This window comes from Idiotropiscis lumnitzeri, chromosome 3 (genome assembly GCF_059441095.1).
Source record: "Idiotropiscis lumnitzeri isolate Australia: NSW breed Sydney's pygmy pipehorse chromosome 3, RoL_Ilum_1.0, whole genome shotgun sequence".
Taxonomy (NCBI): Eukaryota; Metazoa; Chordata; class Actinopteri; order Syngnathiformes; family Syngnathidae; genus Idiotropiscis; species Idiotropiscis lumnitzeri.
Genome location: NC_142393.1, coordinates 19,351,604 through 19,367,412, shown reverse-complemented (window position 1 = coordinate 19,367,412; position 15,809 = coordinate 19,351,604). Strand labels below are relative to the sequence as shown.

Genomic DNA, 15,809 nt, shown 5'->3' with positions numbered 1-15,809 from the left:
CACGTCTATGACATCCGGGCATTCGGAAGGCTTGCACTCTGAGCTACACGCAGAGAACGTTGTTTCTCCCCAATTTGCTCAGGGGAAAGTCCCCGGACACGAAGCAGAAAGTGCACCGCGTAAAGCGGCTGTCGGTTCGATTGGCCTCCTTGAGCGGAGACGTTCGCACAGAGCTGAGCTTGGCATCATCGGGCCGACCTTGTCACCAAATACAGGCATGCAGGAATGCGGCAATGCATCGACAGAACGGGGCTTAATCTCTGAATGCACCTTTTCTTTAGAATTAGAATTAGAAATCCCTTTATTGTCATTGTACTCAAGAGTGCAACGAGATTAGAGAGCTCCCCTCTCCAGTTCAATACAACAATATGGGATTAAGTTTTAAGGCCACATTTAATTTTTAAAACAGAAACCTGTGCCGTTCATGGATGTGGTTTAAAAAAGAGGAGTCAAATCTAAAAATAAAAAAAATAAAAAATCACTTTTGACCCACAGGGTGACTGGCGTTTTAGAGTGTTTCCCAGCTGTTTTGGGACGAGAGGCAGGGTCGAGTTTGAATTGGTCGCCGGCCAATCCCACAAATGTTTTTTTTTTTAAATGATTGTCACAATAATTGTATTATATCCACAATAAATCTACTAACAAGTTATTTAATTAGATTCATTGTCACGATGAAACGAGAAATTTGTTTTATTGCCCTGCTTGGGTGGAGGGCACCAAGACACTTTGCATCTTAGTGCACCAAAACGGGTAGCGGCTGATTGAGTTAATTCTTATTTAGAGCCCCCGAGCTAAAGATGGCTGAAATAATGTCATATAAAAGTGGGAGGAGAGTAGTCTGAATTGGGTTCTGGAGACGTGCTCCACCTCATCCATCGAACTCATGCGCCAGCCGCGAGTCGTTCCAAGTTTAGCGTGCGTCACATCCACTAGGAACGCTGGGAAAGAGCGCCCTCTAGCTTCTCCTGCTACGAACGCACTGGAACCATTTTTTCTGGTGACTCGCTCACCCGAATCAGGTGACGCCCCGCAAGGACGGCAATTGGCTCCTGTCTCAGACCTTCCCCGAGGTGATTGGTGGAGTGACGAGCACTCTGCACGTGACCTCTACAATGAGCTTCCTCCCACTTAGGAGGGCCGCGCAAACCACATGAAAATATGACAGGCTTAGTCAATAACACTTTTGTAATACGGTGCCGTTTTGGTAGTGTATGACAATATATTACATTTTAAAGATCATTCTCTGTTAAAAACCTTTCTTTCTTGCACGGGGTGCTTGTTATACACGCCTGTCTTGTTAATTAAGTTCTTAAAAACGGTGGAGCTTTGGATGTTACAAAGCATGCTGGGAATTGTGCGATTGCATTACAATACGAATCCTCTTCTATCCCATGATTTTAAAGAGACAAGAAAAAAATACCTGGTAATAAAATATTCTTTGTATATTTTTCACATTAGACATTCATACATACCAAAAAAAAAAAGAAAAAAAAACTCATAACCAGTTGCAACAGTCTAGACGTCTCTGAATCCTCTTTCAAGTACGATGGCCCATTTTGGGGAAAGTTGATCCCACTCTTGTCATACAAAACACTACAAAATAAAACAGCTCTAGGATAAAATAAAACACAAAAAAGAAAAACTAAGTACTGAAATACAGATTGCCTTGTTGTAGACCTTTCCTATAAAGGTAAACTTTAAAGATGAAAGGAAAAGTTCACACAAAGGTGCTAAATTTCACAGCTGATGTCTGTAAAAGGATAAAAGTTCAAACTTAATAGAAGAACATGGCACTACTCAAAATAAGAAAGAGAGAGAGAAAGAGAAAGAGAGATAGCGAGAGCGAGAGCTATGCTGACAATAATTACTATTATTATAGACCTTAGTGAAATAGATTTCTAAAAATACAATTTGCGTGATCCAATTTGCCAACACTGTTTTTTACAAACAGGTCTAGTGGGTATCTATTTTCACTGATGACATCGGAGACCAGAAATGACTTCATCTTGGCACCGCAAGAAGACGTGCTGGTTCAGCAGCATCCTCTCTCCTCGTATGCATGTTCGCAGGTGCGCGCACACACGCACACGCGCTATCTCACACACGCACACGCACACACGCGCGCACACACGCGCACACAGTAGCGCTAGGCAATTACCGGTAATAATAAAAAAAGGGATTTTTTTTTTATTTTGGCTTCTGACGATCATTAAAACGTTAAAATCGAATAAAATTGACTAATGTGAAGAACACCGTGGTGCGTGTTCATGTTCATAACGTTGAAAGTAACCTGAATGCGCAATGTCACGTGCCTGGCTAGCAAGTGTGAGGCGTATACCCAGGTCACAGGTCAGCCTCGTAAGTCTCAAAACCTGTGAAAATAAAGAGAAAACAATGGCATAGGATAATGAGATAAGAGACTTATTTATTGTTTGAATTTTGCAATGGTGCTAAAATCAAAGGTTTGGCTGTAGCACAATGAAAATGCAAGCGACTTGAATTTCTCATTATATCTACAAAGTAATTTTGTATTTTACTAAAAGTATAGATAGTTCAAGAATAAAGTGTCAACATGCAGTAATGAATAGGCAATAGGCTATGACTTTCTTTTGAGTTTATTTTTGAGTAGTTGAGTTTTAATAGTTGAATAAATACTACGTTTTGGTGGAAACGACTCAGCGTTGATTGTGATTTAAATCATAATCAAAACAATTGTGATTATTAATATTTCCTTAATTGTCAAGCCCTTACACACACGCGCGCAAACACTCGCACACACTCACGCGCACACTCACGCACGCACTCACGCACACACGCACAGAGCAGACGGCGTACGTCTGGATTAGCCAGTAGCGCACAAATAGATTAAAACGTCACATGTGCCTGCTAGTAACCCTGCTCCACACTCCCAACTATCCCCACCCCCAACATCCCCGCCCTCCCCCACCACAGGCCTCCTTCCTCTGCTCCGCCATCATATAGCAGGAGTGGGCGTAGGCTACCGCAGCATCACAAGGTGTAGTGCAGGGGGGGGGTAAGGGTGGGAGAGGCAGAGAGGATCAGGGTCAGATGGAGTCTAGTTAGCTATAGTGACATGCGGTGGGTACGCGTGTGTGTGAGCGTGTGTGCACATGAGTGAGCGAGAACAAACAAGGGAGAGAGAGCACTGAGGAGAGTGTGCGTGTCTGAGTGTGTGTTTGTCTGCATCCGTGACTGAGAGAGAGAGGAAAGCCAGACAGGAGGAGGAAGAGGCAAGAAGGAAGGACGGCGCAGCAATAAAAGCCAAGGGGACCCAGATTAAGAGGGAATAATGGCAGAGCCAGAGCTGAAATTACGGACTAGCCGGGAGAGTGTTGCCAAGGAGAAGATGGGGGGTAGGTACACTCCACACCTCACCATAATACAGTACACAGTCCTGCACATGGCGCAGGACGGCACTAATCCTCCATGTGGGCTGACGCAATGTTGCAAGGCGAAGGTGATGCCTTAGGGAGGAATGCGCATGTTTGTGGTGGGAGGTGAATGTCGTATGAAAATGTGTGTCATTTGCATTCAACTGAACTCTACTTTGATCCTCCTTTGAGCACCTTTTACGTTAATATGCGCACACGAGATCTATTTGAATACCAGCGTTGTGTGTCCATCTTTAAATATGCACACAAAAAACGACTATTTGAGGCTTAGAATCATTTGCAAAGGCCATTAGTTGGGTCACAACTACTCTAGTTCGTTCACATGCTCACGTTAAAAGATGTTTCAAAGAATAACAACCTGATTGCAAATCAGAAAACTCCTCAGAATTTTTTTGTACATTACTTGTATAAATGAATGTACAATGTTGGACATTAAACATCTAGAAATCACAATATTAGTGACACACAGCAGTGATATTGTTTACATAACACGGGAACTAGGTTCCAACGACCATAACAAGTGGCGAATAAAATTACCCTCACAAAGGCCCATACCAAAACATTATTTTTATGTAAGATTACAATAGTGCACTGCTTTGTATAAAATATAGAAAACAAATGAGAAAGAAAGGAATCAGGATCATCTACTGTACCCTATTCTTATCACTCACGTCTTAGTGAGCCTACGTTCAAAAGTTGGTACCATCATGTCATGCTCCCTCTTGCTTCTTCATTGTTTTACATGACCGGAAGAAAACCCAGACCCAGATGGCCAGACCATCGAGAACATTTCGCCATCCATCCCCATGGTCGCTTCCCCCTCAAGCCCGTCCGACCCACCGGCCGGCAACGGGCAGAAGATCGAACTCAAGCGCAGCATCACCCTCTTCAATGGCGTGGGCATGATCATCGGCACCATCATCGGCTCGGGGATCTTTGTCACGCCGACAGGCGTTGTGAAAGAAACGGGCTCGGCAGGACTCTCTTTGATCATCTGGACCGTCTGCGGGGTGATCTCCACAATGGGGGCGCTTTGCTACGCCGAACTTGGCACCACCATCACCAAATCCGGTGGCGACTACACGTACATCCTGGAGGTGTACGGCGAGCTGGCCGCCTTCCTCAAACTGTGGGTGGAGATGCTCATCATCCGTCCGTCGTCGCAGTACGTGGTGTCGCTGGTGTTTGCCACGTACCTCCTCAAGCCTGTCTACCCCTCCTGTCCTGTGCCCGACAGTGCCGCCAAGATCATCGCCTGCCTGTGTCTCAGTGAGTACCTTAGGAAATACCGTGTGTAAAAGTGCTCGCACTGTCCTGAAGTACAAGTTCACAAAAAAGACTGGTAAAGTACAAGTACTGTTTCAAATCCTGTACTAAGTGAAAGTAAAAAATGTCAGACTCTGAAATGTAGGCCTCCTGAAGTAGCGGCTACTTTTTTTAATTTCAGATTAGACACAACACAGTAGACGACAACATCCAGCTAGTCATTTGGAGGCCCAAGGCAAATCCAATCATGGGACCCTTCACAGTCTGACACACATTTTATTTTAACCTCAAAATGTCTTTGGAAATCGGTTACAATTATCTACCATATTTGTCATTTTTGCTCCACACTTACAACTGTGCCAACAAGTTTATTATACTGCCGTCTTTCTGAATCATGCAAGTCTGCACATGGACAGTGAGATGAAGTCAAGTGGGAGCATCAAAACAGTCACGATAAATGAAATACTTTTAAGTGCGCAGGTTAAGACCAAAAGAATGACTTTAAAAGGAAGTAATCAGTTTTCATGAGAAAAACGAAATCATCTAGAATCTCATCAACATTTAACTCAAGAAATAGAAAGTATAGCTATCCCTACAAGTGTAGGGAGGAAAAAAAGTTCTAAAGACTCAGAAAAATAAGTATGGTATTCAAATTAAGTACAGATACCTGAAAAATCTCCAAATAACAAAGTTTTTGTACTTTGGAGACGGCAACTGTTGCATCAGTGACTGAGCCTTCAGTCTCTCATTGCTTCTCCCCTCTTGCAGCCGCTTTGACATTTGTCAACTGTATCAGCGTGAAAGCCGCCACCAAGGTCCAAGACTTGTTCACAATCTCCAAGCTGCTCGCACTGGTCATCATCATCCTCTTTGGCTTCATACAGATTTTCACAGGTAAGTCTGTCACCATATTGTACTGAGCAGGGCGTACAGAGAGAATGCTTTCCTAAATAGCTATAAATCTTTTTTTTTTGGCCTTGGCTTTCAAAAATTCCACATTCTTAAAGTCATTAAAAACTCATTTGTGTCATCCATCCATCCATCCATCCATCCATCCATCCATCCATCAATATATCCATTTTCTCTCGTGCTTATTTTCATCATGGTCCCAGACGTCCATCCTGGCGAGCAGGCCACCAGTCAATCACAGGGCAAATATATAAACAAACACACGGGCTCACATTCACACCTCTGGACAATTTAGACCCGTCAATGATCCTGAAATGCATGTTTTTGCGAATGTGGAAGAAAGGCGTCAAACCATGTGACTTCTCTCATATTTATTCTATTCAGATTTGTTTTTAATGTCAAATGCAAGGCTACTGTCAGGTCTAATAGTTTATAGCACCACCACCACCAGGGAGTATTTGTTCTTATATGTCTAATGATGCACAAACAGTTGACTATCACTAACGAGTGAAGCCGAGCAGAAGACCCACACCTTGTTTCCACTGATGCCGAGCGTGAACGCCAAGCTCGTTTGACCGCCGCCACGTGTGAGCATGCACTCATGTGCATGTTTGTGTGCACGGCGGGCAACGAGTTCTGCTTGGATGAGCACTGCTGAATTCACGATTGAATGCCTCGCCAATCAATTGCTTCTGTCAGATCAGGCCTTGTTTTAAATGTGCTCCCTTCCAGCAAATTCATCAGCCCTGGTTACAAAAATGATGACATGCTGTATATTGTGACAATGACACTGAGCCATGTTTTAAACTTGACGTTTCACGAACGGCAACAAAAAAGAAAAGATGAAAAGATGACTTCACGCTCGCGACTTCAATTGTTTCCAAGAGATGCTATGAAGCCAAGAATTATGTATAAATCTTAATAGTGTGCAGTGAATATGTCATTTATTATTATTATTTATTTATTTATTTTCTTATTATTTATTTATTTATTTATTTATTTATTTCGTCTTGTTATTATTATTATTATTATTATTATTATTATTATTATTATTATTATTATTATTATTATTATTATTATTATTATTATTATTATTATGGCGTTACTGAGTCACATCCACTGAAGTCCCATTCATAGAATAATAAGACAAACAGCATGGCCGCGGCGCCAGGGCTACGCTACATCTGTTACTCGCTCTCCCTTATTTGCAAAGCCACACCCACAAGTATTGTGCTCTGCGCTGTGTTGCCATGGTGACGACTTAGCGAAGCTTGCCGGCTCGTGTCGCAAGCACACACTGAGGCTTTTCAGAGAGCCCGAAAGAAAGGACAGAATGTGAGAGTCATGCACGTGCGCTGTGGTCGTGCTCATTACCATATGAAGAAGACAGGTTTAGGCGGGAACTGAAATCAAAAGCCACATGCGCACCCAGACTCTCTTACTTTTACACTGAGTGTGCTTTATGTTAATGATAACTGGATTGGGCACATACCAGCAGATAGATAACAAAATGACTAGCCCACATAAGAATCCAAGCCAAAAATACACGATAAGCAACAGGATCTAATTTCCCTCTCAGGATGAAGACAGTAGCTATCCATCTAGTGACATCAAGCTCAAAACATGATTGGGATAGTAAAGTCGACTATCGACTAGTCTGCACAACCCCTAATGGAGATGCCTCTGTGTGTGTATACAGGTGATGTGCCCTACCTGAAGCCCGAAAATGCCTTTGAGGGCAGCAAATTGGGTGTTGACAATATTGTCTTGGCCCTGTACAGTGGTTTGTTTGCTTTTGGAGGCTGGTGAGTCATTTGTGACAGAACTACTGATTAGAAATAGAAACTGTATGGTGTTTGAGTTACGTCCCAATTACGTCAGCGTAATGTCAAATACTGCCGACAAAAATGTGTTTTAATGTGAAATACCACATAGGAAAGCATGTTTCATGTGTTCAATGTACAAAACCGTCCGCACCGACTTGTAAAATTGTTTTCACGGTTTCGTCTCCTCTCCGCTACGTGGACAATAATGCTGTTTCACTTTCGCAATAGAGGTGTGATAATTGTGTCCCCATTTTTAACCAATCAGGAGTCAGACAGTAGGGCTGAATCTGATTGGCTGTTTACTATCCAATCCCATTTTATGGCAGTAACTCCAACATCTTTGAAACCTCAAACAGTCCATCAAAGGGTCGATTTATTTTGGTATTCCAAAAATCATTGGTTTATGATATTGAACCTCTTGTGAAACAATTATGTGTTTCCATAAACCAACCATCCATTATCTGTACCGCTACTCCTCACGAGGGTCAACTCTTTGACAGCATCTCTGACATCAGCATAGAGTATGCGTAGTGGAGAGACAACACAAGCGTAGAAATCAGGTTTGTGCTTCCATGTGGTCAATTTTGTACGCACAAATGATGCTTTTGTATTTCACATTAGGCTGACGTGACATAAATCTAACGCCATAGAACTGTTGCTCTTATTGTCTTGTATGTGTACACACTGGCAACACAGTGTTAGACATACCTGTACTAAGCTGTCTTTCCAAAGACACACACAATTAGAAAATCTAGCATTTTATTTTATTTTTCATATTACTTTCTTGATGGGATCAATCAAATCTGAGCATTATTCAGTAGCCTCTGCGTGAAATTTAAACAAATGTTTTCTTTGTTTTCTCCTCAGGAATTATTTGAATTACGTAACCGAGGAGATGATCAATCCAGAGAGGTGACTTAAATGTGATGGAGGTTGTTTTGAGAAGGGTTCTCCTGTTAGTATTTGCCAATAGCATGACTTCATTTCGAGCTGAAAGAGCATGCTTGTCATTTGCATGACGCAGAGTTTAAATTGGGACATAAACAAACAAAATATACAATGTAAATGTCAAATGCACGTGAAAAATGTGTTTGTTTCTCATGTTGACCTCCCAGCTTTCTTCTGATTCAGTCAGATATTTCCCGATAAAAGTACTTTTCTCTTAAATAAAATGTGACTATTTGCCTATTATGACCTTTTCATGAGAAGAATCATCCATTTTTCTCCGCATAATGTTAGAACTGTATTTTCATAAATTGATGCAGTAATAATTGACCTTTTTTTTTCTCAGATTACAAATGTTTTTTTTTTTAATCTGTTCTGCTCATACTGCAAGAACTGAATTCTCATCCGATTATATTTTTATTTTGCTAGAAAAAAATTTGAATCATCTTAATGAAGACGCCCATTTTTGTTTTCTTACCTTACATGATAAATTCTCATGTTATTAAGACAAATAAGACTATAACTTTATGAAATTACAACTATTTAACACCAAAGATAAATTTTCACATGAACTTTTGTCTTTTAAATTCTGTATAAGATTATGTTTTTCTCGCAAGTAATGTTACATCAGATTCATAAATTCTTTTCTCAAAAAATGTCAACTTTATTCTCAGATGCCTTTTTTATGAAAACAGAATCCGATCGTTTCTATCATTTCAACAGTACCCACGTAGATTTTTTCTCTTGAAAAATTATATAATATTACAACTTTTATCTTGTAATATTGTGATTTTTAAAAAAAGATGTTAAAAAAATGATTTTTTTAAATGAAAATTTTGTTTTTTTTCTCGTGTCTTCTTGTGATTTTTTTTTAGTCTCATAAGATTGCAACTTTTTCTTGAACTAATTGATTTTTCTCACGCTAATACAACTTTATTCAATTTACGATTGCACCTTCATTTTTGTCAAATGGACATTTTCTTTTTAGTGTGGCACTAAATGAACACTCTTTCCTCTTCCACGTAGAAACTTGCCTCTGTCAATCATCATCTCCATGCCCATTGTCACGGTCGTGTACATCCTGACCAACATGGCCTACTTTACAACCATTTCTCCTCAAGACATGGTCGAGTCGGAAGCTGTTGCCGTGGTGAGTAATTGCCCCCAAAATAACTGTTGCCTTCTCGCTATGACTTCACATAACTGGTGTTGGCTTGTTTCCTTGTTATTAAAAAAATGTAACCTGTGTACTGTGGCTGTGTTTGCAGAGTTTTGGAGAGTACCATTTAGGTGTGATGTCTTGGCTCATTCCGGTGTTTGTGGGGCTGTCTTGTTTTGGAGCCGTAAATGGATCCTTGTTTACTTCAGCACGGTAAAATGAAAATGTGTTATTATTATTATTATTATTATTATTATAAAAAAACGATTTGGGATTGCAAACCTTCCTGGAGTTGCCCTAAAGTGCACAGATCTTAAAGGGGTTGTAAACTTAAACATTTTCTTTACAAGAATATGTTCTATGCAGGCCCACTAGCAGAAACATGACATTCTGATTAACACGGCGTTCACAGCTCACCTGTTTTCTGAACCATGCTTGGTTATTACCTGATCCCTGAGCAACAAAGATGTCATTTTCAGTCGACAGATATTGGCTAAAAAGAGGTGGATTTGACTACTTAACTCATATTCCGCAAACGCAATATTAATCAGAATACCTATCTTTCCACTTCTGAGCCTGCATAGAACATATTCTTGAAAAGAGTTTTTGGGGGTTGACTTCCTCTTTAATGTGATATGCAATCATGTGCGTCCATCACGTGTCTGACTGTTATTGCTCGCACACTCGATATAAGCCAAGCGGATCATGTTAGAAAATAAATGTAACCCGTCCCTTTTGTTCCAGTTTGTTCTATGCTGGAGCCCGCGAGGGTCAGCTACCCGCTGCTCTGGGACTTGTCCACACGGACCTTTTCACACCGGTGCCATCCCTCATCTTCACAGTAAGAACAGCTAGGATAACAGCATTGCTTATGTGCTTTTCAAGTCATAACAATCCCAATTATGTGGAATTTGACCCAAGCATGGAAAAGTTGAAGGCTAAAGGCCAAACACCTGCTCTGGAAACATACACACATCCTCATGCTGTAGGTTTAGCCACATGACTCCCGTTATGTTGTCACTGCACTGGCTCTGTTCATTTTAGGATTCAGTACAAAGTACTCAAGTGACCTCAACGGTCAGGCTCAGTCTAACATATTGGTGGATATGATGTCATGTGATTGTCCTATAGGTCACTTTGGTCTGCTGACTATTCTTTACTTACTGCCTCTTACACTAAAGTGAAAATCTAAAAGGTGGGAGAGCCTTGCTGTCAATTGCCCCCAAATTGCCCCATTCAAGCGATATCTCTAAGAAAAAATCCAAAGTAATTTGCTTTTTTTTTTTGACAGTCTACTGAGTCGGATAAAATCAAGTCAATTTTATTTAGAGAGAACTATGAGGTTACCTCAAGGCAATTACATATGGAGATGCTCAAGAACCATGCTCCCCTGACAATAAGAGAACAGCTAAACCCTGCATAAACAAGCGCACGGTGACAGTCAAGGAATACATATCTCAAAGGAACTAGTTGGGTTGAGAAGTGATATAGGAAAGGGACAGTGGGGTAACAAATGAAGGCAGTGCAGCAAGGATAAGAATGCAGGCTATATTGTAGTAAAGATGAGCAATTGTCGTATTATTAGTACGACTAAATGTATTGAAGCAGCAAAGGTGAAAACGACAAAAAAAATGTAGCAGCAGTGTTGTTGTCTGTGGCACAGGCCAACCATTTTGTTGTTGCCATGGCGACTGACATAATAGTAAACCAGCGAGGGCACCGCTCATTTGCTGTTACCACTAAATGTATATTCAAGGTAGAGGGATTAAAACAAAAATAAAGCTCAACAAACAGAAACAAATGCAGTTCCTCAAGTCTACTTTTACAAGACTAACCTGATCCAATCTATCTCTTTTTTTTTTGTCTTTATTCCCAGTGTCTGCTGTCCATGCTTTACGCCATTTCCCAGGACATCTTCTCTGTCATCAACCTGTTCAGCTTCTTCACTTGGCTGTGTGTTGGCATGGCCATCGCTGGGATGCTCTGGCTGCGATTGAGAAAGCCTGAGCTCAGAAGGCCAATCAAGGTGAGGGTGTTGACAACCTCTGAGAGGTCGATGTATATCGAGCTGCCAACTGTTGCAGATTGTCAGTATTTTGTTTGGGGAATTACTGAATGCTAACGTCCGTACTGTTTATTATGAATATTTCCAAAACACCTGGTCACTTGATTACACAAACAGGTTGAAAACGACCAAAAAGCGTTCATTAATAGTTATGATACATGTTTGACAATACGCCAATCATTACGCCAGTAGGCTCTGGTGACGTCGTGCTCACGTATTCACAGTGGACGCTAGCAGACGATTCATATCAGCGAAGAGGATCAAGGACAGCGACACGATGTGAAGTCAATTAGTCTGTCCAATAATGTTCAACTGTGCATTAACAAAAACGTAATTCATCAGAGAAACTGTAAAATAACAACCTTCATCACACTTTACGGCACCTGCATCTTTACTACCGTAATAGTTGTTGGAATATGTGTTTAAATGTTGACAGTAAAAAAATAAAACACGTTTTGTTGACTTGATTTGAAAAAAAAAAAACATGTATGTGTGCGTGCGTGCATTGCTATATGAGTGTAAAGTAAATATTTAGATTTTTGTGGTTGATTTAGTCTTTGAAGTATGAATATTAATTAGTGAAATTTCAATGTCTTGATTAAGTTTGGCAAATACACACCATCACGGGCATGATTGCAATCCATCCGTCTTTTTTCTTTTAATGACAGTCTACTGGCTACTCGTCGGACATGGCTTGTATTGCCTCTTTGTTTGTGTGCAGTCTTTCATCTTTGCACAGAGACAAATTGCCTCTCAGGCTATTTAAATTCATCTCCAATTGTGTACTCGTAAGGGTATTGTTCGTGACTAAGCTGTGTGTGAGTTTAAACATTGCGTATTCATCTTCAATAATAAAACACAATAAAAAAACAAATTCCGAATAGAAGTGAGGTGACATTGCGATAATGGAGTCAATTGATAAGAAAAACAAGCAATGTGGTCTTTGAGTACAAATCTGGTTGAGAAGTAAAAATACAGTACTTGATCTTGCAGTACTTTTAAAATTTACATCAGCAATGTACTAAAACACAGTCTCTGATGACCTTTTAGTTAGACCTGCTAACTATTATTCAGCCACGCTGCTTTAAGCAAACGGCTAAATGAGCCTGAACTGGTAGGGTTTTTGAGAGTCACGTTACTGATCCACTGGGGCGGTTCACAAGAAGTTTCCCGCCAGATATACAGCGTCCTCCTGCCCGTGACTGTTAATGAGGCTGAGCGCCAGAGAAAATGGATGAATAGCCAGCCAATTGAAATGCGGGAGGAAACCAGAGAACATGCAAACTAATCACAGGAAGTCCCGATGTGCTAACTCGTCATCCACCGTGCTGCCGTCATTCAAACAGACTCGTCAAATCTCTGGTCATATTTTTGGGTTATCATAACAAGCGGCTTCATGCATTTTGTTCCTCTCACACAGATTTGGTTGTTTGTCCCCGTGACTTTTGTCCTGGGCTGCATCTTCATGATCATCGTTTCCTTCTGGGCGGCCCCCATCGAGTGCCTGATTGGCTGCAGCATCATTCTCACGGGCATCCCGGCCTACCTGCTGGGCTACAAATGGAAGAAGCCACGTGTGGTCAAGAAGATGCTTGGTGAGTTGGTATTGTTTTGGAATCAAAAGAAAACAAGGAGGTTTGTGCAGGAGGCATCAGTGACACTTTGTTATGAGATTGTGGGAAGAAGATCTGCTGAAGAGCACAAGTCAGCCTGTGACCATTAATCGGTTTGTGCAGAGTCCAAAGTTTCGTGTTGGCTTTCAACTGGCAACACCATCGGTCAGGCGTGTGGCTTGAGAAAATGGTGTCATCAGTTACTGTGAGCAGCCCAAATTGAAATGAACACAATATCAGTTCCAAGATCAAGAAAGAATTTGGTGAAGCATAACTCCTTCTTCTGAGAAAACACAAAGAAAAGCCGTTTCTTACTTCAGGAACTTTGCTTTGGTTGGTCTTGCGACTACTACAGACTAACGTGTTTAATTTACTGATGATGATGACGATGATTTACTGTCTCTCCTCAGAAATCTTCACCTTGTTCTGCCAGAAGATATTCCTGGCTGTCCCTGAGGAGAAGCCGGCAGATGAGTCGGAATAAAGCAGGATGACCCTCAACCAGCTCAACATTTTGTTTACTTGAACCTTTGCCGTTTCTCGTTATGTTTTCTTTTGTGGTGGAGCTTTGCAAACATGGTCAAGGAGGGTTTACATGAACACATGCACTTGAGTTACAAAAGTGTGCGTTGGCTAAAATACATGCTTCAAATGTGCATTTCTAATTGTATTCATCGAAGACTACGAGAAGCTGCATACAACGCACACTATAGTGGCCTAAAATGTACCCCGGCTATGTTTCAGTGTTCCTGCTCTCATCCAAATTTAGTACGATTTGTTTCAAAATGAAGCTGATTTTACTTTTATTTTCTCCTTTAAATCGAGGCTAAATAATAGCTCTGATAAAGTGCTGGAATTCTTTCGTACATACCACAAAAAAATGTACGGTAATTTTAGTGTTGCTAGAATAACACAACTAATCAGAATCAGAAAGAAAGTGGCTAGCTGATACTTAGACGCTACTATTATAATGTATGTATTTATGATATTTTTCAATATTTTTAGTTTTGTATCCATTTGTACATGAAGCAGAAACTACACTTTGAAATTAAATGTGTGTGTGTGAGTGCGAGAGAGAGTGTGTGTGCGCTGATGTTGGGCAGGTGTTTTTAATTCACTGTCATGTTTCATGTGAAAAGGACGAGACTTTTCCGCGCATACCACAAATTGTCAATAATCAACTAAAAGATTGTTATGCTCATCCTGAGTGATGACGCTGGATAAGAATGTTTGTGTAGTGTGTAGAAGGCTTTCGGGAGACTTGCGTCACTGTCAGTCTGTAGTGGCTGTTCATACTGTCGTGTTTGTATCTTAGATCACATGTACATGTCGAAAATGTGTGCTGATATTGACAGAATGTCCTAAATGACCTGAGCCCCGGGGGAATCTAATGGGATCTTGTTTGAAAAGTTAAACGCTGTAATGAGTACAATCCGAGAATATTTTTGAGCATTCTTTTTATATTTTCGTTACACTTTATTGTGTTTTCTTAATTTTCAACCCTGGATAATAATAAACATAAAAGACAGAAGGACAGATGAATGTCTTCAGTAAAAAACAAACAACAAAAAAAAAAACAGTAAATCGTTGATGTCCAGCACATCAATACTGCCTTTGATCGTAATTGTATCAGAAGTAATTGAAAGCGCCTCTTGTCAGTTTCTGTCCAACTGTTGTGTGTGTGGCACTGACCATGAAGGCACATGTGACAAAGATATTTTTGTTCCACATTTGTGTTTTATCAAGCGTACACAAACATTGCAGATGTATTCACATGGAGAGTAGAATATCTGACTGCCTATAATTCACTCCAGAGGAATTACTGCATCTATATCTAAATTCAAAAGAGGCCTTTTGCATCTGTTAGGGTAACCATTGGTCTGAAACGCTTGCTCCTTTCTAGTCTCGCCTTATTACTTGCGTGTTTGTGTCCGCCTGCAAATGTCAAGAGAATTCATATCCGCCGGAGGGGGAAATGAACAGGTCTGATGGTGGCTGATAGAAGCAGTGCCACTGTGGGGACATAATATTAGAAGTAGTACATATAGGACAGGCAATATTGGATTAGTATTTGTATCAACTACAGAGACTTTTGATATATATATATATATATATATATATATATAAGGTTTAATTATGTGCAACCAATGTATGTCAGAATTAAGTAAATCCAAAGGATTTCTTTTCTTCAATGTTGGTCATTTGAACTTGTGAAATCAGAAATGGCCACAAGATGAAGGCAAAACACTTTCGTTATTTATTTATTCTATTCTATTTTTCTACTAAATGGAGCGTCTCCCCTCTCATGGGAACATATTCTCCCTTGTCCTTAAGTCAAAAAGGCACACAGATAATTTAATTTAAAGTATGCCATATTTTCTAGATGGATCCCTTTGTAATTCTTCATGTCTCATAAAAAAATTACAATCCGGAAAATAGCGCCGCACGAAGGCTTCACCGAATCACGATTCTGCATGTCGTGTAGGAAGTCTGGACGGCAGTCTCGCTGCTCATATTTACTTCCGTCAACACTGCACCACGTGATGTTATCATTTATTTATTTTAAAAAATACTTTGTACGCATGCGTGCCACACCACGTAAATTCCGCCTGT

At 40.5% G+C, this 15,809-nt stretch overlaps 1 protein-coding gene and 2 non-coding genes across 3 annotated transcripts; 2 read left to right on the top strand and 1 right to left on the bottom strand.

Annotated features, from left to right (window-relative positions):
* The first annotated feature begins 16 nt into the window (after positions 1–16).
* On the top strand, positions 17–269 carry LOC148340242 (RNase MRP). Its single transcript, XR_015842754.1, has one exon.
* A 553-nt stretch (positions 270–822) lies between these two features.
* Positions 823–1,128, bottom strand: LOC148340241 (Nuclear RNase P). The gene has a single exon (XR_015842632.1).
* Positions 1,129–3,031: 1,903 nt separating this feature from the next.
* LOC148340240 (large neutral amino acids transporter small subunit 1-like) lies at positions 3,032–14,732 on the top strand. Its single transcript, XM_088290167.1, has 11 exons — positions 3,032–3,374; positions 4,167–4,682; positions 5,448–5,573; positions 7,288–7,393; positions 8,282–8,326; positions 9,386–9,509; positions 9,628–9,731; positions 10,263–10,359; positions 11,395–11,544; positions 13,004–13,178; positions 13,607–14,732. Exons 1-11 carry the CDS (start codon positions 3,311–3,313, stop codon positions 13,678–13,680), a joined length of 1,581 nt encoding a protein of 526 aa, XP_088146293.1. The 5' UTR covers positions 3,032–3,310; the 3' UTR covers positions 13,681–14,732.
* Positions 14,733–15,809: the final 1,077 nt, after the last annotated feature.

What these genes read in the sequence shown, in the direction of transcription:
- LOC148340240 (XM_088290167.1), top strand. Translation starts at nt 3,311, where the DNA reads ATGGCAGAGCCAGAGCTGAAATTACGGACTAGCCGGGAGAGTGTTGCC. An exon ending in TGCCAAGGAGAAGATGGGGG is followed by an intron (nt 3,375 to 4,166) that starts GTAGGTACACTC and finishes CATGACCGGAAG; the next exon opens with AAAACCCAGACCCAGATGGC. An exon ending in AGTCGGAAGCTGTTGCCGTG is followed by an intron (nt 9,510 to 9,627) that starts GTGAGTAATTGC and finishes CTGTGTTTGCAG; the next exon opens with AGTTTTGGAGAGTACCATTT.